The 27066-nt window shown below is 44.4% G+C and overlaps 1 protein-coding gene across 1 annotated transcript in view; it reads right to left on the minus strand.

Moving 5' to 3' along the window:
• The window catches only part of LOC120990624 (zinc finger protein 585A-like), a 34735-nt gene extending 18035 nt beyond the window's left edge, over positions 1–16700 (minus strand). Inside the window, exons 1-2 of the mRNA XM_040419543.1 lie at positions 16646–16700; positions 9282–10606 (exon numbers count right to left, since the gene is read on the minus strand). Coding sequence (XP_040275477.1) covers positions 9282–10574 — 1293 coding nt within the window. The 5' untranslated portion in view covers positions 10575–10606; positions 16646–16700. The remainder of the gene's footprint in view (positions 1–9281; positions 10607–16645) is intronic.
• Between the last annotated feature and the right edge of the window lie 10366 nt (positions 16701–27066).

Raw genomic sequence — 27066 nt, forward strand, 5'->3', positions numbered from 1 at the left:
GATGAGACTAAAATTTAACTTTTTGGCCATCAAGGAAAACGCTATGTCTGGAGCAAACCCAACACATCACATCACCCAAAGAACACCATTCCCACAGTGAGACATGGTGGTGGCAGCATCATACTGGAGGATGGGACTGGGAAACTGGTCAGAGCTGAGGGAAAGATGGATGGTGCTAAATACAGGGATATTCTTGAGCAAAACCTGCCCCACTCTGTGCGTGATCTGAGGCTAAGACGGAGGTTCACCTTCCAGCAGGACAATGACCCCAAACACACGGCTAAAGCATCACTTGAGTGGTTTAAGGGGAAACATGTAAATGTGTTGGAATGGCCGAGTCACAGCCCAGATCTCAATCTAATAGAAGATCTGTGGTCAGACTTAAAGATTGCTGTTCACAAGCGCAAACCATCCAACCTGAAGAAGCTGGAGCAGTTCTGCAAGGAGGAATGGGCAAAAATCCCAGTGGTCAGATGTGGCAAGCTCATAGAGCCTTATACAAAGCGACTTGGAGCTGTGATTGCTGCAAAAGGTGGCTCTACAAAGTATTGACTTTAGGGGGGGGGGGTGAATAGTTATGCACATTGACTTTTTTTGTTATTTTGTCCTATTTGTTGTTTGCTTCACAATAGAAAAAAAACAAACATCTTCATAGTTGTCGGCATGTTCTGTACATTACATGATGCAAATCCTCAAACAATCCATGTTAATTCCAGGCTGTGAGGCACCAAAATACCAAAAAAAGTCAAGGGGGGTGAATACTTTTCCAAGGCACTGTAGCAGACAATGTACTGGACTTTCAGACAATGTGTTTGTCTCCTCTTATATAAGAACAAAGGGAAAATGCCTCCTTTAACCATAAATTCAGATGACATCATGATCCTTCCCTGGTAAAGAGAATTCTCCTGACAGATATCACTCCCCTCCAGAGGCACTGCATATTATGAGAACGGGCGGGAGTAAAACTCCTATCATCTCCTGCACGCCCTGTACGCAGGGGATCGTCCTGTCACCAAGGAGACCTAGGACGCGTGTCTCCTGGCCATAAAAACTCAGTAAAGCTGAAATACTACCAGGGATGTTCAGTCACAGAATAAAACCATATGACGCATCTGAGGCCTTCGAACGCACGAGAAGAAGACAATATACAGGAGCGACTGATAGTCATCGACATCAAGTAGATAAAGCAGCTGCATCTCAGGGGCTCATTCACTCCCCGCGGGGACACCGATTTGAGGTGCTGGATCCATTTTCACTATGTCTATAGGATTATACGATCCCAGACCCCCCCTCTAAAGTTAGATGGAACCGGGGTAATCTCTACAAATGTAACTGATCTCACTACCCCCCCCCCCCCCATGTACTCTTAACATAGGTGGAAACCGGAGTGTCCCTTTTATTAGTGATGTCACCTACGTGTTCCTGGATACTCTTTGTTTAGTCTTACCCGCATAATCAAGAACATTTCTGAAGGTAAACCGCCAGATCTGCACCTGATAAAATCCGATATAGTGAAAGTTTTCCCTGTCACGGTACTAGTGAATGTTTTTTCCTCCGTAATATTCTCGGAGGCAGCGCACAAGCCACATCTAAATGTCCCCTTTTCCGGTTAAGCCACATATCCACCTTTGGCATTGGGGTGAAGCAGTTCTGGACCAAATAGTCTCTGAGATTTAACCCCCACTCTATGTGATTTGGGGTTCACTGCTTAGTACCTCACACTGGTCTGTTCATAAGATCCTCCACAATCTTTTGATGATTTCACGGACCTTGCTATGTAAAACATCAAAGGGGCCTATACCACGACCACCTTCTCGGTTTCTGGTTTTGTTTTTGGTCGTAATCGACGCATGTACGTGCTTCCAGGATGGCCCCTGGTCCTAAAGCGAGACCTCATGTCCTCCAATTCTATGGACAGGGGAGAACAACCAGAATACCCATTTAACCGTTCATGACTTGCTAATTGTCATTTCATGCAGAGTAACAGCTGTGTTCTGTTCAGATACAAGAGAAATCCATGGAGGACGCAGCTCACTGCCGACATAGAGCTGTGGAGGGGACATTACAGAGGTACAGAGGAGGGCCTGTGTGAAGGGGACACCACAGAGGTACTGAGGAGCGTCTGTGTGGAGGGGACACCGCTGAGGTACAGAGGAGGCTCTGTGTGAAGGGGACACCGCTGAGGTACAGAGGAGGGTCTGTGTAGAGGGAACACCACTGAGGTACAGAGGAGCGTCTGTGTGGAGGGGACACTACTGAGGTACAGATGAGCTTCTGGGTGGAGGGGTGTCACGGTCTCTAACGTGACAGGTGTCAGAAGATCTAAGAGACTGGCTGCACGTGATATGATCTGATATCCTGTTTGGTTTCACTTGTTTCTGTGTGGTTGCTGGTTATTCCCACACCTTGTCTCATGTGTAGCTTAGTGGTCAGATACTCCTCTATTTAGTCTGGTCTCACCCATCATGCTATGCAGTTGATAGCTTCAGTTTGGTATTGGAACTGCTGGTGTGTAGTCCTCTTCTGAGTTCCTGCTTGTCCATTTACTTCAGAAGTTGAGTGTTACTTCCCTTTTAAATGTTGTTGTTTCCGTTCTGTCTTTTGTTACTAGGCTTCAGGGAGACACTGGTTCTTTTATAAGAGGCCATCTCAAGCCCAGACACTACTCCAGGGCAATTCAGGGTTTCCAGGGTCTTAGGTTCCAGTGTATGAACATTCCTACCCTCAGGGTCCATTCATATGGATAGGAGTCAGGGCTAGGATTAGGGTTTCCATGGGTGGTGTCCGTTTCCCTTTCCCTAGCTTTGAGGCCTAGTTCCTTTTCCCTTTCCTCCTATGGTCAGTGTGGTGTTCCCTCCCACATCACTATGTGACAAGGGCACACCGCTGTGATACAGAGGAGGGTCTGTGTGGAGGTGACATCGCTGTGGTACAGAGAAGGGAGTGGATACCGCTGAGGTACAGAGGAGGGTCTGTGTGGAGGGCACACCGCTGAGGTACAGAGGAGGGTCTGTCTGGAGGTGACATCGCTGAGGTACAGAGGAGGGAGTGGATACCGCTGAGGTACAGAGGAGCGTTTGTACAACTTACCAGACACTGGGGCTGATCTCTCACCACTGCTCTGAAAACAGTTAAATGCTTTACTTGAGGAAGGAATGGTATTGAGGATTTTTAGTAAGAAGGAAGTTGAATGTCTCTGTGTGGAGAGTCCCATAGAAAGTATTTTTCACTCTTTCCTAAAGCTTCATAAAGGGACCTACACCCATGCGATTAGTAGTGGCGGAGATCGGTTCCCTTAATGATTGATTATGCGCAGGGTTGGATTCGATGTTGCACCCCTAGTGGCTTATTGTCCTGGTTTTATGAAGGAATCAAAACCCTTGCTGTGTGTGGCTGATCGGAATAAGGAATGCGTGTGGATTACATGTGACACTGAGTTCTTACATACATGGAGCTGGAGGCTATTACACACATGTCACATAAATGCTTTCATTATAGTCGGGATTTAAGTTATTCTGTTTTTGCTCTGGAATATTTCTTCCCTCACAATTCTTTTTTGATTAATCAGTAATTTATTTGCAGGTCTCTGGGGCGGCTATGGGCTAAAGCCTTCCCCTCCGTTTGTGTGATTCAGATTGGGAGGGACAGGTTCTGTTTGGGTCTGATAATCCTTCATGGTCCATAGGGTTTGGTGCGGCCGCTACATTGACGATGTGATTGTCATTTGGTCGGGCGGTGTGGAATATATAACAATAATTGTTTCAATCTTTCCTTAGACATTTTTTTATTTTTATTACAAACCCTAAATACATGCAAATCATTTTTCTCAACAGTTTTAACCCATCCCTTTCTTGCCCCCCCCCCATCTGTGGTTGCACATGGCTAGTTCCTATTCTATTCCAACCCTTCCATCAATTGCAATTTATCAAACACCCTAAATACGTTTATCGTCACATGGCCTAGGAGCAGTTCAGCCCCATAGAAGTGACAATCACTATACAATGTATGGCGCTGTGCTTGGTGAGCACAGAGAAGGCCACTGAGCCCACAGGAGATCTGGTGCCTTCTCAAAACAGCTGATCGGCAGGGTCCCAGGTGTCAGACCCCCACCAATCAGATACTGCACCTCTACATATACTGATTCATAAATAGCTCTACCTTGTAGTTTCTATTCTTACACCCATTTTTTCCATCCTCCATCTTTCCCAGTGCACGCTTCCTGCTGTGCTACACTGTGACCTGCTATTGCACAGCATAAGGCTGTAATGCGCGCCTACGTGCACTAGGTTCTGGTGCTGTACACTGTCAAGACACAGCACAGAGGGTAGTGAGGGCAAAACCAGAGAGCCCAGAGTCTTTACAGTTCAATGCTGTGCCATGAAGACGAATATTCCTTAGCAAGACAGATTTTACAGGGCGCTGATAAAGGACACTTCAGAACAAATTTTCCCTAGAAATGTGCAAATTCACTAAATAAAGTATATGTCCCTACTATTTGAATTCAAATTATATTGCAGTTCCACTTTAATGCTTTGTTTGGTTTCATCAATAGAAACACTCCATCCTCTCCACTTTTGCTCTAATTCTTCCGAGATGAACGTTGACGTACTCCTACCCAGACTAATCGAAACCTTTAAATCTAGCTTTATCGATTACGACCGATGGAATCATTTCTCTGACCACTGCTTTTTTAAATCTCTCTCAGGCATTCCAGTCTGATTATCCTCCAATACATATGGTGGCTCTTTCCAGCTCCTTGCTCGACTGCAGTGGACTTTTATAGTCTGCAACCATTTTGTCATCTTTCAATGGTTTTCCTGACTTGTTCTTTTGTGAGGTGCCAGTCTTTGCAAGCGTGTCATTAGAGCTAGGAATTACTCTAGGTTGACCCTACCCACACCTTTCACTCTCTCTATTATATTTTTTATTGCACTCTGCCAGTCTCTCCCTCCCTTTTTTTAGTTCTCTTATTATCTGATTCTCCACCTCCCCTGTCAGAGTTCACATGTAGTTACCTTGAATGTCGAGTGTGAAGTGACCTCTTCACAATGATCCCTTTAAAAGCCCAGTATTTTATCTCCTAGTATGGTTCTGCGGGAAACATCCACCACCAGACAGCACAGTGTTTGTCCACATGCACATAAAACTCAGCTGATAATGTAAGAGATGGCAAAAATCATGACACTTCCTGAAGGCGGCTATTTAAACAGGCAGGTGCTGGCCACAGTTGCCTGTGATTGGCATTCCTGTCTCATTAGCTAGATCAGTGTTTGTTACTCTTGATCACAGACCTTTTGTCTATTTCTCTGACGTGACCTCCTGGTATTTGACTCTGCTTGCTATTTGACAGTGCTTGCCATTGGACACGGTTTGGTACTAGACTTTGCTAGTTTGTGACCTCACCTTTGCCTGGTGACCTTGTCTCTGATGTTATCTCCTGGTTTAACTCTGTTGTGTATATGACTTAGCTTTTGGATTATGATCAGGGTCCTGGTTTTGACCTTTTTCTGTTTAACTACACTATTACCCCTTCAGGTTTAGTCCCCAACACTTAGTCAAGTCAGAGACCATCAGCAAGATGTGAGCCGTCATATAAGCAAATTGTGCAAGTAGGTAAGGACATACATGGAAGATACATATATGGAATAACACAATAAAAACAATTGACAAATGAAACCCATTTATTGTAAAAAACTGGTTGAGGCAAAAATATTCCAGTCTATGACAATACATAGTGGTTTGTTATAGAGAAGCTCAGGGAACTCTGAGTGTCTGTAATCTAAATTCCTCCTGGAACAGGGCTTCAAGTTCAACACCTTCAATATAAATAAAACTGCAAAGCTGCTTAAATCAAAACCAATATCTATTCCCAAACATTTACCTGCTATTACAGAGAACAGCTACTATAGCTTATTATAAAACATCAAACAAAAATTCGTAGCCTTTATAGTTCCCATTAGAAATAATTTTATTAATATTTTTAAAATACCCATATACACATTCATATAGTGGGGATAAATATAATATCCTACAACCGGATATCTAACGGAGTACAAATTCTAGGCTAATTCATAAAAGGCCTATGTTATAACTAACTTCCATTTGCAATGCACGGATATAAGCTGAAAAACAAAGAAACCTACTGATAGCTATGCTATCTTACCCTCATTGATCATAGATACATAGTAACATAATATTCTCAGACAGATAGGCAAATTCAAATCCCGTGATTAATATCTAAATAAAATAACTTAGTTCATTGCATTAAATATAACTTAGTTCATTGGGAGATGCCCGTTAAATACTCTCTCCTCCTTACCTATGTCACCTCCTGACGAAGCTTACGCAAAACGCGCATAGAGGGACTTGGACACCTTTTCGGCGTGCATCTTACAGTGCATACTAGGCAAGTGATTTATAGTGCTATTGTAACGGGGTTCCGAAGGTGCACTCGGTCCCCTATTAGCCGCAGACTTGCTGCTTAGCTTCGGGAGCGAGGATCTGTGTCTGACCTCGTTCCCAGGGCGGCTTTACTAGCTGGGTGGCTCCCTGCTCCTAAGTCTGCCTTGAGCGCCGAGCTGATCACTCGGTGCTCGACTGGTTGGTCTGTCGGTCAGGTGACGCTGGCCACGTCACATGACCCTTACTCCCCACTATTAATACAGGCAGTCTGCTGGCCACAGGTTGCCTGTTAATTTAGGTTCCACCTGTGGTTTTGTCTTTCCTGGCGTACTTACCTCCTGCTGAATTCCTGACGATCCTCTGCCTGCTCCTTGTGTACTTTGCTGCTCTCCTGGTATTCTGACCCCGGCCTCCTCCTGATGATCCTCTGCTTACTCCTTTGGTACTACACGACTCTCCTGGTATTTATGACCCCGGCTTCTCCTGACAATTCTCTGCTTGCTCCCTTTGTACTTTGCAGCTTTCCTGGTATTGACTCGGTCCGTTCACGTTCTGTTGTTTGTCTGTCTGTCATCCCTGCACTTAGTCCAAGCTAGGGATTGCCGTCCAGTTGTCCCCTGTCATTAGGACTCGCGAGGCAAGTAGGCAGGGCCAGGGGTAAGGGTGGAGCGCAGTGGTCACTTCCCTCCCCCGTGTGTGTGTGTGTACGCGACCGTTACAGCTATGGTGCAATAACCGAAGTTATTAGATATTAATCAAGGTATTTGAACTTGCCTATCTGTCTGAGAATATTATGATATTATGTTACTATGTATCTATGATCAATGAGGGTATGATAGCATAGCTATCAGTAGGTTACTGTGTTTTTCAGCTTTTATCCATGCATTGCAAATGGAAGTTAGTTATAACATAGGTCTTTTATGAATTAGCCTAGAATTTGCACTCCGTTAGATATTATATTCATACCCACTATATGAATGTGTACAGGTGAAACTCGAAAAATTTGAATATTGTGCAAAGTTCATTTATTTCAGTAATGCTACTTAAAAAGTGAAACTAACATATGAGATAGACTCATTACATGCAAAGCGAGATATTTGAAGCCTTTATTTGTTATAATTTGGATGATTATGGCTTCTAGCTTATGAAACCCCAAAGTCACAATTTTGAGGTCCCCTTTGCTCAGGGGGTATGGATTAATTAGCTGACTAGAGTGTGACACTTTGAGCCTAGAAAATTGATCCTTTTCACAAAATTCTAATTTTAAGCTGCATTAATGCAATTCCTTTTAATCTGCATTACTGAAATAAATAGACTTTTACACAATATTCAAATTTTTCGAGTTTCACCTGTATTTGAGTATTTTAAAAGTATTAATAAAATTATTTTTAATGGGAACTATAAAGGCTATGAATTTTTGTTTGATGTTTTGTGAAAAGCTGCTTAAAAGGGATATTCTCATCTCAGACATTTATGGCATATCCATTGTTCTCTGGCACATCCAGCTATCTGTAGAAAATGGGGTCTCTGAGGCCATCCTGCTGGCCACTGTATCCAGACTTTGAGGGAGGCTTTGATATAACCTCTCCAAGTCTGTGGATATGCCATACATGTCTAAGAAAACACCAACGATAACTGTAAGACTTAAAATATAAGTCATAAAGAAACTTCCGGTACATATCTTCCTATACAGGAATTATCAGATGTTTCTAAGGAGCCGTCATGTGGCGTCAATGAACGTTTGAAATATAAAAATACAACCTGAGACAAAAACTACCTGAGTCACCCTGAGAGATATTGGCCCAGATTTACTAATCGTAAAGATGGTGGAAGTTTAGATCGGCCTCTAGACCTGCACCAGATTCATGACCGGGGCTCTGGCTGGAGGATAAATCACTTTTCTCTGACTCTGTAGCATACTTTGAGACAGATTTTGACACCAGAATAGTTCTACACTTTTGGTGCACAGTGGTGCATCGTAGGCCCTAATCCTTTTCACACAAAGCTCCAATTCCTTTCCACTAAGCCCCCGACCCAAAGTCGAACACATTGAGAAAAAAAGTGTAGAAACTCTAGATGCACCAAATTGTGCCACTTTGTAGACAGGTTGTTTTTGCAAACCCATTAGTAAATCTGGGCCATTGTTTGGATATATCATGCGCATATTGCTGTACAACTGTGTTGCGTTTGTCACATTTATATTATTTATTATACTTTTATTATTCCCCACAACAGGGTTACAGTGAGCGGGCGACCTAGCAGCTAGTACTTATCAGAGACATACAGATTACTAATAATTCATCATCATGTCTCCATTGATGATCTGCAGGTAATAAAGAAGGAGGAGGATACATATGAAACACATATATGAGCATCACTTGGTCACTGAATTCATGTTGGCATTATTTAGGGGTTAATTAAAAGATGTGACATCACAAACGATTCTCACTACCGATATATAACTCAGCTCCAGTACCTAGATAGGTTTACCATTAAACCACAGGAATGTACATATGGGGTCAATTATCACAGATCACCTGGTCAGATAAACCAGTGATATAGCCATCATGCCAGCAGGAGGGTTAGTCTGTAGGAAAATACTGATTCTATCAGATTTGAAATGTGTGCGATTTGATTTGGGTCAATCAAGGAGAAGATATACAATGAAAAAAAGATTTTTCCAGGCAATTATAGCAATTTAGTATTGGGTAGAATTTATTTGGACCCGTATCTAATCATATGGGCATGTTAAAATGGTTTCTCACCTTTGTGAATTCTATCATGTTTAATAAGTTTTAATTCTGAACAAGAGTATGGCTTTTCCCTGTGTAAAATTTCTGATGTTTAACAAGATATGATTTCCGTGTAAAACTTTTCCCACATTCAGAACATGAATATGGTTTCTCTCCTGTGTGAATTCTCAAATGTTTTACAAGATTTGATTTATCTGTAAAACATTTTCCACATTCTGAACATGAAAACGGTTTCTCTCCTGTGTGACTTCTTTCATGTGCAACAAGAATAGATTTCCCTGTAAAACATTTCCCACATTCTGAACATGAATATGGTTTCTCTCCTTTGTGGCTTTTTTCATGTGCAACAAGCATTGATTTCCCTGTAAAACATTTCCCACATTCTGAACATAAATACGGCTGCTCTCCTGTGTGAAATCTCTGATGCTTACGAAAATGTGTTTGCTGTGTAAAACATTTCCCACATTCTGAACATGAATATGGCTTCTCTCCTGTGTGAATTCTGTTATGTGTAACAAGATCAGATTTTTGTCTAAAACATTTCCCACATTCTGAACATGAATATGGTTTCTCTCCTGTGTGCATTCTCTCATGCATAACAAGTTGTGATTTATATATAAAATATTTCCCACATTCTAAACATGAATATGGCTTCTCTCCTGTGTGGTTTTTCTCATGTATAGCAAGTTGAGTGTTATACGTAAAGCATTTCCCACATTCTAAACATGAATATGGTTTCTCTCCCGTGTGAGATCTCTGATGCCGAATAAGATTTGTTCTTTGTTTAAAGCACTTCCCACATTCTGAACATGAATATGGCTTCTCCCCTGTGTGAATTCTCTGATGTTCAACAAGGTTATATTTTTGTGCAAAAGATTTCCCACATTCTAAACATGAATACGGCTTCTCTCCTGTGTGAAATCTCTGATGTTTAAACAGACTTGCTTTTTGAGTAAAATATTTTCCACATTCTGAACATGAATATGGCTTCTCACCTGTATGACTTCTCTCATGTGCAACAAGATATGATTTATGTGTAAAACATCTACCACATTCTAAACATGAATATGGCTTCTCTCCTATGTGACTTATCTCATGTCTAACAAGATCCGATTTATCTGTAAAAGATTTCTTGCAATGTGAACAGGAGTATGGTTTTTCTCCTGTATGAATTACTTTGTGTGCAGAAAGACCTAAGCTTTGTATGAACTCTTTACCATAGTGAAACCTTTCACCCCCTTTCTGACCTCTACTTGTAACAATCTGTGATTGGTCAGGAGAAGGTTCCTCATGATTAGTATGATTATAGGATAAATCTGTACTGTGAAGTCCTGGATGTACTATAAGAGTAATTATGTTTTCTTCTGAAGAGCACTGCAGGACATCTTCATCTTCCACTTTATAATTTATTGATAACATGAAGTTTTCCTCAGAATTCTTACTGGGATTTTCTGTGAAGATAAAAATTGAAATTTGTGTTTTTTTCCCCCCAAACTACAGAGTAGACAAACCTATAATATTCCTATTAGGCTGTAGGTGGAACCAGCAGGAAGGGGGAGCATAAGCCATTTCTTTTGAATCCACTACATGTATTGGCCAAAAAACTGCATGTGTGGTTCCACCCTTATAAATCTTTCTGGCTTCCTGACTTAGTCCAGGATTCTGGTCTGTGCCTGGTCAAGACTTTATCTACAATAAATCATGACTTTGATAAGCCCGGCCAAGTCTGGCAACCTGCCTTCTGTCTGCCAACACATTTTGTTTAAATCAAGTCTCTTACTGAAATCAAGAGTAAATACAAAAGAAGAAATAACATGCCCGGCATTAATGTAGGGATGCTGATATTCATGTTGTCCCCTCCAAAAGTAAGTCATAGTCAACTCACCCCGAGAAGCCAGAGAGCGCACCCAGTTTCAGAGCTGGCTGTACATATACTAAGGAAAAATTTATGAAGAGAGAATATTTTGAAGTGCATTTCTCCACAGATGGGCTAAGGAAGTTAGGGAGGGAAAGAGAGAGAGAAGACCCATTGATAATTTTCCTTTCCTCTCCCCCAGGCAGGTATTTGTGATAAAGTTGCGGGAGTTATTGAATTGAGTGATCTGCACTATACAGGATATCCTTTATCTACGTCCACATTGATTTTGGTACTTTATTGTGTCCACTTTCACGTTTTCATACAGTTTTTGATTGTATTACTGTAACCTTCTGGGACCAGCATTTTTCTGCGTGTGCATGTGCCCAAGGAATAACCTTCAGTAATAGGACAGACACAAGGGGAGGTTATGCACAGCATATAAAATATACAGGCACTGAGAATCCAGAGTAAAACCCCAAAACACTTACATTTTTATAATGTTTTATATAATGAGCACTGGTGTAATTTCCTGTTGGAGCTCCAGAATTTTTATGTGTTTAAAGAAACTTTGTTGTGTGAGTATGACAGACACGTTTTCTGAGTGTGTGAACTGGGCCATTCAATTTGCTTCAGGGACCCTTTGGACCTGGGAGATAAATATTTAAGTTCAGATAGCCTAAGGCTAATAGATTCCCGTTTATGGTCTGATTTAAAACATAACGTTTATTTCATTTTATTAAGATTGGTATAAATCGGGAAGAAAGAAAAAGATTTAAAAATTAAAGTGCTGGTGAACTCTGCGGCTGGGGATATAGGTTGCTTGACCTACATATATACACTGCCTACCCGAATGTAACTGTGATCCGTGTCGTGGGATTGTTTCAACAGATTATTCTCAGATCTCCGCTTTCCGGCTATTTATCCTACAAGCTGGGATCTTAAATCTGTGTCCCTATATGTCGCGTTGGGGGGGGGGGGGGGGGGGGGGCAGTATTGTCTATTATGATTTTTCCTATCCCTAAGTTCGCTTTGTTTGTACTCTAATATTGCACCCTGCCGCTTGTGTGTCTCGCACAAAGGTGTCTGCAGTGCACCAAGTGCAGTCACTGAGTATCAACCACACTTAACCTAAAAACTAGATTGCAGCTCCCCCAACATGTTTCGCCACAGATGTGGCATCTTCAGGGGAAATGGAGCTACTGTCAACACGAGCGCCATCTGAATCAGTGTTTTTAACTACCGTGGGTGGGTCTTTCCTCATCGGATGTCCAATCAATAGCCGGCGCTCATGTGATGATAATACAATCTGACCAATCACCTCAGTCAGCACTGATTCGTCAAACTTGCGTTTCACCAGTATCTTTAAAGTCCATGCGCTTGCGCAAGAACTTTTAGTTTTATTTAAGATCGTAAGTTAATTCTGCGCATGTGCTGTGGATCGAATATCTCGAGTTGCGCTTGCCTACCGGTTCGTCTCCGAGAGCCTAAGTGGATGCGCACGCGCTATATCTTAGAAGACTAATTGGTAGAGGAGATGTCACAGCGCATGAGTTACAACTCAGTCTCCGGTCCAGCCTTTAGAGCAGGGGGGCATGCGCAGGGACCTAGAAATTGGTAGTTTTGAAAAAATTTTCACCCACATTTATCCTATATGTTTTCTCCATCATTCAAAGGCACCTCTCTGATTGCGCATGTCTCGAATCCCGGATGTTATACAAAAGGTAGGTATCTGCAAATCTACAGAGTGAATATATACACATCTTATTATCTCCACCAGTGTGATTTTTCATTCTGCTATAGTATTCTTTGATTTCACAATGATCAATCTCCATATAAATGGTCGATCCATTTTCTGATAAAAAAAAAAATTTGTGTATACTATAGCTCATGAGTTTAAAGACTCCTGTCATACAGGGTGTATCAATATATTCACTGGTGTGATTTCAATCCTACTGTTAATATTCAGTAGTCTTGCAGTGTTCAATCTGCAGATGGATATTTCATCTATCATTTATTGTTTATTTCTATGACTACAGGTGACTGTGGTTAAATATTGGTCTTTTTCTTCCTTCTGCATTGTTGTTTTTTTCTATATTATTTTAATATTATAATGCAGTGTTCTAGGTTTTCTCCTGTGATTTGTATATCACATTTATTTCTAGATAAATGCCGTGAAGGAAAAACCTTCATTCAGTCCATATGGATTCATAGTGACCGATCTGTAGATCCAGTGAGCCTCACTTTGTAAAAGTTTCTTGTCCAGGTTACTCCCTCTTGGTCCGATGGATATTTTTTCAATGCCCCAAAACCGTAAAACGGAGCTCTTATTTCCATGGATATATTTAATATGCCTAGCTATAGGGGTATCTTTGTCAGTTTTGATTGTACTAAGTTGGCTTGAAATACGGCGTCTCAGTTCTTGTATGGTTTTCCCTACATATAGTTTGGGACATGGACAGGAGGCTATATATATCACTCCCTGCGTTTTGAAAGTAATAAGTTGTCTAATTTCATATTCTTTTTTATCCCCAGGATTAGTGAACTTCTTTATACGGGGATATACTTACAAAAGGAGCAATGTCCACAGGGTGATGAGCCTCGATACCTCTCCCTTGTCTTTCCAGTATTATTTCCTTCCTCCACTAGATGACTATGAACCAATTGGTCCTTTAAATTTGGGCCTCTCCTGTACGTTACAGATGGATTTCGGGTAAGTACCATACTTAGGTCTCTGTCAGATTGTATTATATCCCAGTATTTTCCATCATATGTCCCTATGCATCTACTAACTTCACTGTTTCTTGGTGCTGTTACCTTTAGTAGATCTTCTCTGTCCACCCTTTTAGCTCTATTGTATGCATTTTTTAGGGATCTATTTGGAAATCCTCTCTTCCTAAATCTTTGGAACAGTTTTTCACTTTCTTCACCAAACGAGGCCTCGTCAGAGCAGTTACGGCGTGCCCTCAAATACTGGCCTGTCGGAATTCCCCTTTTCAGGGGAGAAGGATGCCAGCTATTCCAATGTAAATAGCTGTTTGTTGCAGTGGGTTTTCTATAAACCTCTGTGACCAAATGTCCACCTTCTGTTTTCTTAATTTTTAGGTCCAGGAACACAATCTCCTTATCCTGAATTTCGTAAGTATATTTCATTCCTATATTATTGTTGTTCAGTGTCTGAGTAAATTCATGAAATAGTGAGTGACCCCCATCCCAAAGGGTGAGAATGTCGTCGATATATCTGCCCCAAAATATAATGTGGCAGACATACGACGACATTCCCTCCGTAAAAACATGATTATTTTCCCACCACCCTAAAAATAAATTTGCATACGTTGGGGCACATGACGTCCCCATCGCGGTCCCGTTAATTTGTTTATAAAAATGTCCCTGAAATACAAAAAAATTGTGTTCTAAAACAAACTTAAGTGATGACAAAACAAACTCATTGTGCCTCCTAAAGTTTTGACTCCTTGTGTTTAGATAATGTTCAACCGCGTGTATTCCTAATGGGTGCTGGATGTTGCTGTAGAGCGATTCTACATCTAGACTTGTGAAGATAGTGTCTGGTGTCAACGTGATGTCATTTATTTTGAGGAGGAGATCTTTTGTGTCCCTGATGTATGAGGGCAGATTGGTCACAAATGGTCTTAATATTTGGTCCACATACTCGCTGATGGCCTGTGTTAAATTATCATTACCCGAGACTATGGGTCTCCCTGGGATGGGTTTCTTGTTCTTATGTACCTTTGGTAAGGCATAAAAGGTGGAGATTGTGGGGCTTTTGTTATAAAGGTACTGGTATTCATCTTTTGTTATTATATTATCTTGAAGATTTTTAAGTTTGTTCAGATATTCTTTTGTGGGGTCATTAGATAGGGCCTTATATGTTTTTTAATCCCTCAAAAATCTCAACACCATATCAACATAGTCTCCTTTATCTTGGATAACTATGTTGCCCTCTTTATCACTTGGTTTTATTATGATGTTCTCATTTTTTTTTAGTGTCTCCAGGGCTTCCAGTTCCTGGATACTTAGATTAGATTCTATATGATCCTTCCTCATTTTCAGTGATTTTATGTCCTGTGTAACTAACTGGACAAAAGTCTCTATCTCCTGAACTTGTGTGAATGATGGAGTAATTCTCGATTTAGGTTTTAAAGTCGAGAAGGGGGGATCAGGACTAATCTGGTAACCTTCGCTCTCTTTTAACAGTTCTTCTAATACCTCTACACATCTTCTTTCATTCTCGAATGTTCTACGTGCATCATGTTCTTCTTGTTTATGTATTTTGTGTAGGGCCAATTTTCGTGCGAAGAGGGGGGCATAATGGGGAAAGGTTCCCTCCATAGACCATTATAGGAGACCCCCAGAAGACATGTTCCCGGAGAGCTGTATAGTGGGCACTAGATTATAGACATCAGCCTGTCACCGCTCAGAGAGGGGGCATAAGGGGGGAAAGGTTCCCTCCATAGACCCTTATAGGAGACCCCCAGAAGACATGTTCCCGGAGAGCTGTATAGAGGGCACTAGATTATAGACATCAGCCGGTCACCGCTCATAGAGGGGGCATAAGGGGGGAAAGGTTCCTCCATAGACCCTTATAGGACACCCCCAGAAGACATGTTCCCGGAGAGCTGTATAGTGGGCACTAGATTATAGACATCAGCCGGTCACCGCTCAGAGAGGGGGCATAAGGGGGAAAAGGTTCCCTCCATAGACCCTTATAGGAGACCCCCAGAAGACATGTTTCCGGAGAGCTGTATAGTGGGCACTAGATTATAGACATCAGCCGGTCACTGCTCAGAGAGGGGGCATTAGGGGGGAAAGGTTCCCTCCATAGACCCTTATAGGAGACCCCCAGAAGACATGTTCCCGGAGAGCTGTACAGTGGGCACTTGATTATAGACATCTAACTGCTAGACTCACACTTTCTCCGTTCATGATTCTGAGGTGAATTTTATTCTATATTTTGTATGTCTAGGACTGTAACTAGTTAACTTTTATTAAGTCGTCACAAACTACATCTTCTTATCACAAGCGCCTCCATTTTCCTTTCACACTGGAGAGAGAGAACGGGGGGGGGGGGGGGGGGGGGGCAGAGAGCTGTGCTGTGGGCAGTGTTTGTCTTCTCCTCTTTGTACAGATGCTTCAAGGAAGATGTATGACTGTGGAAGAATGCTTAAGCCAATCACTTAGCTGGATGATACATACACACATATTATTCACCGCCTATAGAAAAGCACCTCCTTGAAGTGTCACATATGACGTATGTAGTATTGAAGTTAGGAAGACCGCCATTACAACATGGCGCGGACTCATAGATGTTTATATTAATCCACATTCCAAAGTTTATCAGCTAGAGCAGACTGCGCAGAAGCCAAGTGTTGTCTTATCTCCTTTTCCTTCTTAAGCCAATGAAATCATGGCATGTGCCTCAGGAAGGACCGCCTCTCTGAAGGTGTATAACGGCTTTACTTATTGTAATAAATGTAGATATTACCTTGACCAGCTATGTGTCAGGGTCTAGTCTCTCAGCCACATGTGGATGATTAACTCCTTGGGGGTACGTTGATTTGGAGAACCAGGGGAGAACTTGCAGGTCTGCTTAAGACCAGCTTTAACAATTCCATACCTGTGGTGACATCTCCTGGAATGTCCTCCTCCACCTCACTCTTACACGGGGGATCGCCCATCATCCTCTCTTCTTCATCCTCCACTTTAATATCAGTCAGATCTTCCCCCTGATCTGTCATCTGTAACAATTCAGTACAATACAGCAGACAGGTGGGAAATCTAACAGATCCACAGAAGAGACCCCCACAATCTATGACCCCTCTATGACTGCAGGACCCCCCTATATAGATGTGTAAAGGGCTCAGCTCCATCTACCTGAGGGTTCTCTGGGACCTTCTCCTCTGGACAGTCCTGGGAATACAGAGGACTTGGACATCTCTCTGGGGGATTTCTCCTCCTGGATCCATCTGTTGAGACACAAGCACACAGTGACTGAATACATGGCCTCCTGTAGATCTGTCTATAGATCAGACACTTCTCTCAGCTCCTTCACTTCTAGGTTTAGTGATCGGAGGAGATAATATCTACCTCTGACAGAAGCTCCGACGTCAGTCTCTATACAGTCATACAGGGGCGGACATTGCCCATAATCTCCATGTATAATCTACAATGTATGCAGAACACGGATTTCACAGGACGCCTCTGAAAGAGCAGTGTAGTCTACTATACCGGCCCGATGGAGGCCAGAAGGACAAGCTCTCATCATGTGACTGGAGACCTATGGATATGACTGACATATAAAGAACACGTAGCCTCTAATGTAATGTGAGAAGAAACTGGATCTCCTCCATTACATGTCACTGCACACACGTGTATACACTGCACATGACACTTGGAAATAATATACGGGAGGTTGCATCAACTGTTTCATTCTCTGCAGTTTTGCCTGTGCATAACCTTCAGCATGACAGGAAGATGCGCATTAAGGAATTCAATGTATGGCTTGGTGAATGGTGTCGGAACCAAGGGTTTGGCTTTGTGTCTCATGTTAGCTCTTGTTGGAATGGAAAAGAACTGTACAAGAAAGATGGTTTGCATCTTTCTCTCAAAGGAACGAATGTCCTCAGTGAACAGTTCCAAGTATTTGCTAAGAAGCATTTAAACTAGGAAAGGGGGGCAAAAGAGTGATAATCCAGCAGTCCGACTGCCCCCCGGAACAATGCCAGAAGAGGCCAGTAGCACAAAGGTTAAGAAATGACAAGCTCAGAGTCTTGTCTACAAATGCTCGCAGTTTAGGGAATAAGATCAATGAACTTGAGGCTATAATGGCATCTGAGAATATAGATGTAGTGGCTGTTACTGAGACGTGGTTCAAGGGGAGTAATGACTGGGATATATCAATACCAGGGTTCTCTCTATACAGGAAAGACAGAGAAGGCAAGAAGGGGGAGGGGTGGCCCTGTATGTGAAAGATAGCATAAAATCTAATTTGATACAAGTTAACGAGACCAATTTAGAGTCAGTTTGGGTTACCGTGCAGCTTGATAATCATAAGGTAACTCGTGTAGGTGTGATATATAGACCACCTAGCCAAGTCAAAGAATTAGATGATCTACTAGTTGAGGAAATAGCTAAAATGACATTGAAGGGGGAAGTTATCATTATGGGAGACTTTAATCTTCTTGATGTAAACTGGAAAACCAAAATAGCTAGTTCTGCCAGGAGTACAGATATTCTAAATTCCCTACTGGGATTATCTCTACAGCAAGTAGTTGAGGAGCCAACCCGGAAGGAGGCCATTTTAGATTTAGTATTAACAAATGGGAATTTGGTATCTGATATTACTGTAGGGGAAAGCTTGGGATCTAGTGATCACCAGTCAGTGTGGTTTACTATAAGTACAGTGACTGAGTCACAGCACACAAAAACAAAAGTTTTAGATTTTAGAAAAACTGACTTTTCTAAAATTAGATTGGGGGTATAAGAGTCCCTATCAGATTGGAACAGTTTAATTGGAGTCCAGGAGAAATGGGACTACTTAAAAGTGGCACTATTGAAGGCAACAGAAGATTGCATTAGGCTTGTCAGTAAAAGCAAAAAAAGGAAGAGACCACTGTGGTAGAAGTGGCCAAAATCATTAAAAACAAAAAGATAGCATTTAGGAATTATAAAAAAAAAAAAAAAAAAAAACGAGGATGACAGGCAAATTTATAAGATTAGGCAGAGAGAGGCCAAACAAGTTATAAGAGCTTCTAAAGCACAGGCAGAAGAGAAATTAGCTCAGTCAGTGAAAAAAGGCGATAAGACATTCTTCAGATACATAAATGAAAAAAGGAAACTAAAACAAGGAATTACCAAATTAAAAACAAAAGAAGGAAGGTATATGGAAGAAGATAAAGAACTAGCTGACTGCCTCAATGAATACTTCTGTTCAGTTTTTACAAAGGAAAATGAAGGAAAAGGACCTCAGTTAGGAAAGAAGACTAATGAATCTTTTGATGCATGTGTCTTTACAGAGGAAGAGGTTCTAAGTCAGCTGTCTAAAATTAATACAAATAAGTCACAAGGGCCTGATGGGATACACCCAAAGCTATTAAAAGAGCTCGGCGGTGAACTAGCAAAACCATTAACAGATTTATTTAACCAATCACTGGTAACAGGAGTCGTCCCAGGAGATTGGAAATTAGCAAATGTGCCCATTCACAAGAAAGTTAGTAGGGAGGAATCGGGCAACTATAGGCCAGTAAGCCTGACATCAATAGTGGGGAAATGAATGGAAACCATACTTAAGGAGAGGATTGTGGAACATCTAAAATCCCATGGATTGAAAGATGAAAAACAGCATGGGTTTACTTCAGGGAGATCATGTCAAACTAATCTTATTGATTTTTTTGATTGGGTGACTAAAATAATAGATGGCGGAGGTGCAGTAGACATCGCTTATCTAGACTTTAGTAAGGCTTTTGATACTGTCCCACATAGAAGGCTTATCAATAAACTGCAGTCATTGAGCATGGACTCCCATATTGTTGAGTGCATTAGGCAGTGGCTGAGTGACAGACAACAGAGGGTTGTGGTCAATGGAGAACATTCAAAACAAGGTCATGTTACCAGTGGGGTTCCACATGGATCTGTACTGGGACCAATTTTGTTTAATATCTTTGTCAGCGAAATTGCAGAAGGCCTCGATGGTAAGGTGTGTCTTTTTGCTGATGACACAAAGATTTGTAACAGGGTTGATGTTCCTGGAGGGATACACCAAATGGAAAAGGATTTAGGAAAACTAGAGGAATGGTCAAAAATCTGGCAACTAAAATTTAATGTTGATAAGTGCAAGATAATGCACCTGGGGCGTAAAAACCCAAGAGCAGAATATAAAATCAGTGACACAGTCCTAACCTCAGTATCTGAGGAAAGGGATTTAGGGGTCATTATTTCAGAAGACTTAAAGGTAGGCAGACAATGTCATAGAGCAGCAGGAAATGCTAGCAGAATGCTTGGGTGTATAGGGAGAGGCATTACTAGTAGACAGAGGGAGGCGCTCATGTCGCTCTACAGAGCACTAGTGAGACCTCATCTGGAGTATTGTGCTCAGTACTGGAGACCATATCTCTAGAAGGATATTGATACTTTGGAGAGAGTTCAGAGAAGAGCTACTAAACTGGTACATGGATTGCAGGATAAAACTTACCAGGAAAGATTAAAGGACCTTAACATGTATAGCTTGGAAGAAAGACGAGACAGAGGGGATATGATAGAAACTTTTAAATACATAAAGGGAATCAACAAGGTAAAAGAGGAGAGAAGATTTAAAAGAAGAATTACTTTACTGAGAGAGTAGTGGATGCATGGAATAGCCTTCCTGCAGAAGTGGTAGCTGCAAATACAGTGAAGGAGTTTAAGCATGCATGGGATAGGCATAAGGCCTTCCTTCATATAAGATAGGGCCAGGGGCTATTCATAGTATTCAGTATATTGGGCAGACTAGATGGGCCAAATGGTTCTTATCTGCCGACACATTCTATGTTTCTATGTCTTACCTTGTGATATAAGAGGCTGGTGCTCCTCCATTACATGTCACTGCACACACGTGTATACACTGCACATGACGGCTCTTACCCTGTGATATAAGAGGCTGGTGCTCCTCCATTACATGTCACTGCACACACGTGTATACACTGCACATGACGGCTCTTACCTTGTGATATAAGAGGCTGGTGCTCCTCCATTACATGTCACTGCACACACGTGTATACACTGCACATGACGGCTCTTACCTTGTGATATAAGAGGCTGGTGCTCCTCCATTACATGTCACTGCACACACGTGTATACACTGCACATGACGGCTCTTACCCTGTGATATAAGAGGCTGGTGCTCCTCCATTACATGTCACTGCACACACGTGTATACACTGCACATGACGGCTCTTACCTTGTGATATAAGAGGCTGGTGCTCCTCCATTACATGTCACTGCACACACGTGTATACACTGCACATGACGGCTCTTACCTTGTGATATAAGAGGCTGGTGCTCCTCCATTACATGTCACTGCACACACGTGTATACACTGCACATGACGGCTCTTACCCTGTGATATAAGAGGCTGGTGCTCCTCCATTACATGTCACTGCACACACGTGTATACACTGCACATGACGGCTCTTACCCTGTGATATAAGAGGATGGTGCTCCTCCATTACATGTCACTGCACACACGTGTATACACTGCACATGACGGCTCTTACCCTGTGATATAAGAGGATGGTGCTCCTCCATTACATGTCACTGCACACATGTGTATACACTGCACATGACGGCTCTTACCTTGTGATATAAGAGGCTGGTGCTCCTCCATTACATGTCACTGCACACACGTGTATACACTGCACATGACGGCTCTTACCTTGTGATATAAGAGGCTGGTGCTCCTCCATTACATGTCACTGCACACACGTGTATACACTGCACATGACGGCTCTTACCTTGTGATATAAGAGGCTGGAGCTCCTCCATTACATGTCACTGCACACACGTGTATACACTGCACATGATGGCTCTTACCCTGTGATATAAGAGGCTGGTGCTCCTCCATCATGGCCTCCTTGTACAGGTCCTTGTGTCCTTCTATATACTCCCACTCCTCCATGGAGAAATAGACAGTGACGTCCTGACACCTTATAGGAACCTGACAACACAATGACACCGTCATCACCCAGACCCCTCCAGTGCTGTTACTGGAGAATTTCCCAGCATTCCCAGCAGTGTCACCTCTCCAGTCAGCAGCTCCATCATCTTGTGGGTGAGTTCTAGGATCTTCTGCTCATGTATCAGGGGGTGAGGGGGAGGCTCTGTGATGGGGGGAGGGGTCCTGCTCCGCCCTCCTGACTCCTGGAGATGGATGATGGGAGTCACACAGTCCCCCGATGTCTTCTTCACTATTGTGTACTCCTGTGGATGGAGAGAGACACTTAGGGAATAAACCCTTCAGGGGCCATGTCCTCTCCTCCGGCCCTCTCCTCCTGGTACAACGTGCCTACTTACCTCCTCATGGCTCCTACAACATGACTATTGGTCACTGGTCACATGACACATCGCTCACCATACTGGGGGCTGATCTTCAGGTTCTCCATCACTTGGAAGGTCTGGAGGCCGTTCTCCAGGACCCTGGACTCTTCCTATCACTTCCTATGATGGATTCTCCTTCCCGATGTCTGACTTGTTACAGAATACAATACAGAAGAGAGAAATCTAGAAAAGTTTACCTCTCCGCTCAGCAGGGAGATGATCTCCAAGGTGAGGTCTAATATTCTTCTGCTGATCTCCTTCCTGTCCATCCTTGGTGGTCATTCAGGAGAAGAGGAGAGAACTGGAGGAGCTGGAGGCTTCTAGTACTGCAGGCGCCTTTATGAGAAGAGGAGAGGAAATCATCCAGGGGACAAGACCAGATGTCACCTCCAGAACCGCACTTCCTGAGCCTGGAGGGGCCCTGCTTCTCAGAGCCCCCACCTAATGGATTCCAGGGGCCCCAACATGGAGGAGATCTCTGGTGGCTCCACAGGAGATAAATGTCTGATAGATGCAGGTCCCACCTCTGGGCTGTGCTCAGCTGTGTCCAGAACTCCTAGAGAAGAGACTGGAGAGAGCTGAGCCCAGGCCGGGCCCTGCTCCATTCATTCTCCTGGAGGCAGGGGCCCCTCACCAGGACAGTCAGGGGCCAGCGAATGATGACAACCCCCACTATCCCCACTACTCCCCCCATCATACTAAGCTGAGGAGCAGAGAAGGATTCCTTGTGTGTAATGGAGGAGAATCTCCAGAGGTGACATGTCTGAGCTCTCCACCACACTGTCTCCTCACAGCTCATCTTACCTGCAGGCTGGACGAATGGCTGATACCAGAGAGACTACCGACCAGGACCTGCCCAGTATCTGCTGCACTGCCAGAGCTGAAGGACCTGGGTGATGTCACCGTCATGTGATCAGTGCAGGGGGCGGGGCTCAGCAGTGGAGAGGAGGTGGTGAAGGACCTGGGGTGACGTCACCGTCATGTGATCAGTGCAGGGGGCGGGGCTCAGCAATGGAAAGGATAAGAGGTGGTGAAGGACCTGAGGTGATGTCACTGTCATGTGATCTGTGCAGGGGGCGGGGCTCAGCAGTGAGAAGGAGAAGATGTGGTGAAGGACCTGTGATGATGTCACTGTCATGTGATCAGTGCAGGGGGCGGGGCTCAGCAGAGAGGAGGTGGTGAAGGACCTGTGATTATGTCACTGTCATGTGATCAGTGCAGGGGGCGGGGCTCAGTAGTGTAGAGTTAGTGAAGGACCTGTGACAACTTTACTGTAATGTGACATAAGGGGCGGAGCTTTGTAGGGACAAAAATAAATTAGAGTAGCAGTTTTCTCCTCTGATATGTTATAACAACCTGGACATGTTAGGAGTTGTAGTTCTCCCCTCATGATTATATGTGATGTGTATGGAGGTGTCAGGGGAGAGTTGTCAGCTCTCTGGACATGTTAGGAGTTGTAGTTCTCCCCTCATGATTATATGTGATGTGTATGGAGGTGTCAGGGGAGAGTTGTCAGCTCTCTGGACATGTTAGGAGTTGTAGTTCTCCCCTCATGATTATATGTGATGTGTATGGAGGTGTCAGGGGAGAGTTGTCAGCTCTCTGGACATGTTAGGAGTTGTAGTTCTCCCCTTTGTCAGTATATGTGATGTGTATGGAGGTGTCAGGGGAGAGTTGTCGGGTCTATAACCCTGGACATGTCGTGTCCTCTTACAATGGAGCAGTGGAGAATCCGGGTCCATCAGTTCCATAGAAAGCAGTGGACGGCCTCGCCCCGCTCTGGTGCAGTCACATAAGGGTCTCGCCCGCTGCTTCTCTGCTCTTTGGGGGTCATTTCTGAAGATTTCTACTGGTTCTGGAAATAGCGGAGCTCTTGACTGAGCCGTCTCCGGAGCTCCCATGTCTGAGCGGGCTTACAGCCTGAACACCCCTATAACAGAGCAGGTCCCCCATCCCCCATCCTCCTGCAGCCAGACCTGTATTTTTCCTTTCACATGGCCGAATGAGGCGACTTCCACATTTATGTTTTGCCTTCTGGTTCCGAGATCCGGCAGAAGATCTCAAAACCGGAGAAAAACACCATTTCGATTTAATGCACCCGGCCGGACGCTTCCGTTTCGTTTGGTTGCGGTTGGATCCGTCACCATTGACTTGCATTGCTTTTAATGCCGGATCCAGTTTGTCCTGTTTCACAGCGTGCCGCGGTTTTGAGTCCTTTCAAAAAACGTAACAAATCGGAACAGAAAGCATCCTGATCTGGTTTCTTCTGTTTTGTCCCCATTGACAATGTTTTGAGATGTGAAAATAGCCTGAGGCCGTTTCTTTTCAGGGTAAAGTTGCTTTTTTTGATGACGCCATTTACCTTACTCTGTCTTGTATTGAAAAACAGGAAACATTTTTTAGGGTGAAATTGAAAAAAAAACTGTTCTTCCAATGATTTTTGTATTCGCAGCGTTTTGTATTTGCGGCATCCTGATTCTGTGGTCAGTGCGATTACAGCGATACCGGAGATATACGGTTTTTATTATGTTTTACTTCTTTAAAAAATATTCTTTTGAGAATTTTTTTCTTTCTGCTGCCAAAAAATGTTGCCACCACGTCGTCCAATGTGAGGTCAGAGGAAGCGCCCCCCCCCCCCCCCCAATCCGTCTAACTGTAGTCACTATCACCACAGCTTCTGAGGGGTTAAATGGCCAGGATCGGGGGTCTCTCTGATCCCACTGACTGCAGTCGGGTGTCGGTCCTATTACACAGCCGGCACCCACCTCACATGGAGTCGCACCAACCTCTTGCGTCGCTTGGATGTGAAGGGACTGTATTTTTCGCCCTATAATACGCAATTTTCTCCACCAAAAGTCTGTGGGGGGCGGGGTGGAATGTGAGTGTGTCTTATGGTGTGAAGTGCTGGAGGATCGGGAAGATGCGAATGAAGCGCTTCCTGGGCCTCGGACGCTCGCTGTGCAGTGACTGCGCGCAGCGTGGGGACGTTGGCGTTCTGTGACCTCACGCTGTGTGGGTGTGCAAGCATGGGGGTCTGATCTGAGGTCTGGGCGCGTCATTCAAATTGGGAGTCTGATCTGAGGTCTGAATGGGGGGGTCTTATTCATATTGGGGCTTTTATCTAAAGTCTGGGGGGGTCATTCATATTGGGGTCTGATCTGAAGTCTGATTTGGGGTCATTCACATTAATGGTCTGATCTGATGTCTAATACAAACTATTTTTTTCTTATTCTCTTATTCTTTTTCTAAAACCTCAGTGCGTTTTAAACCTGTCACTGCCGACATAGGACCATAGAGGGGACACCGCTGAGGTACAGAGGAGGGAGGGGAACAGGGACACCATTGAGGTACAGAGGAGGCTCTGTGTGGAGGGGACACAGCTGAGGTACAGAGGAGGATCTGTGTGGAGGGGCACCGCTGAGGTACAGAGGAGGGTCTGTGTGGAGGGGACACCACTGAGGTACAGAGGAGGGACTGTGTGGAGGGGACACCGCTGAGATACAGAGGAGGGTCTGTGTGGAGGGGACACTGCTGAGGTACAGAGGAGGGTCTGTGTGGAGGGGACACCGCTGAGGTACAGAGGAGGGTCTATGTGGAGAGGACACCGCTGAGGTACAGAAGAGGCTCTGTGTGGAGGGGGCACCACTGAGGTACAGAGGAGGGTCTGTGTGGAGGGGACACCGCTGAGGTACAGAGGAGGGTCTGTGTGGAGGCGACACCGCTGAGGTACAGAGGAGGGTCTGTGTGGAGGCGACACCGCTGAGGTACTGAGGAGGGTCTGTGTGGAGGGGACACCGCTGAGGTACAAAGGAGGGTCTGTGTGGAGGGGACACCGCTGAGGTACAGAGGAGCGTCTATGTGGAGAGGACACCGCTGAGGTACAGAGGAGGGTCTGTGTGGAGGCGACACCGCTGAGGTACTGAGGAGGGTCTGTGTGGAGGGGACACCGCTGAGGTACAAAGGAGGGTCTGTGTGGAGGGGACACCGCTGAGGTACAGAGGAGGGTCTGTGTGGAGGGGACACCGCTGAGGTACAGAGGAGGGTCTGTGTGGAGGGGACACCGCTGAGGTACAGAGGAGGGTCTGTGTGGAGGGGACACCGCTGAGGTACAGAGGAGGGACTGTGTGGAGGGGACACCGCTGAGATACAGAGGAGGGTCTGTGTGGAGGGGACACTGCTAAGGTACAGAGGAGGGTCTGTGTGGAGGGGACACCGCTGAGGTACAGAGGAGGGTCTATGTGGAGAGGACACCGCTGAGGTACAGAAGAGGCTCTGTGTGGAGGGGGCATCACTGAGGTACAGAGGAGGGTCTGTGTGGACGGGGACACCGCTGAGGTACAGAGGAGGGTCTGTGTGGAGGCGACACCGCTGAGGTACTGAGGAGGGTCTGTGTGGAGGGGACACCGCTGAGGTACAAAGGAGGGTCTGTATGGAGGGGACACCGCTGAGGTACAGAGGAGCGTCTATGTGGAGAGGACACCGCTGAGGTACAGAGGAGGGTCTGTGTGGAGGCGACACCGCTGAGGTACTGAGGAGGGTCTGTGTGGAGGGGACACCGCTGAGGTACAAAGGAGGGTCTGTGTGGAGGGGACACCGCTGAGGTACAGAGGAGGGTCTGTGTGGAGGGGACACCGCTGAGGTACAGAGGAGGGTCTGTGTGGAGGGGACACCGCTGAGGTACAGAGGAGGGTCTGTGTGGAGGGGACACCGCTGAGGTACAGAGGAGGGTCTGTGTGGAGGGGACACCGCTGAGGTACAGAGGAGGGTCTGTGTGGAGGGGACACTGCTGAGGTACAGAGGAGGGTCTGTGTGGAGGGGACACCGCTGAGGTACAGAGGAGGGTCTGTGTGGAGGCGACACCGCTGAGGTACTGAGGAGGGTCTGTGTGGAGGGGACACCGCTGAGGTACAAAGGACGGTCTGTGTGGAGGGGACACCGCTGAGGTACAGAGGAGGGTCTGTGTGGAGG

The sequence above is a fragment of the Bufo bufo genome, chromosome 2 (assembly GCF_905171765.1).
Source record: "Bufo bufo chromosome 2, aBufBuf1.1, whole genome shotgun sequence".
NCBI lineage: Eukaryota > Metazoa > Chordata > Amphibia > Anura > Bufonidae > Bufo > Bufo bufo.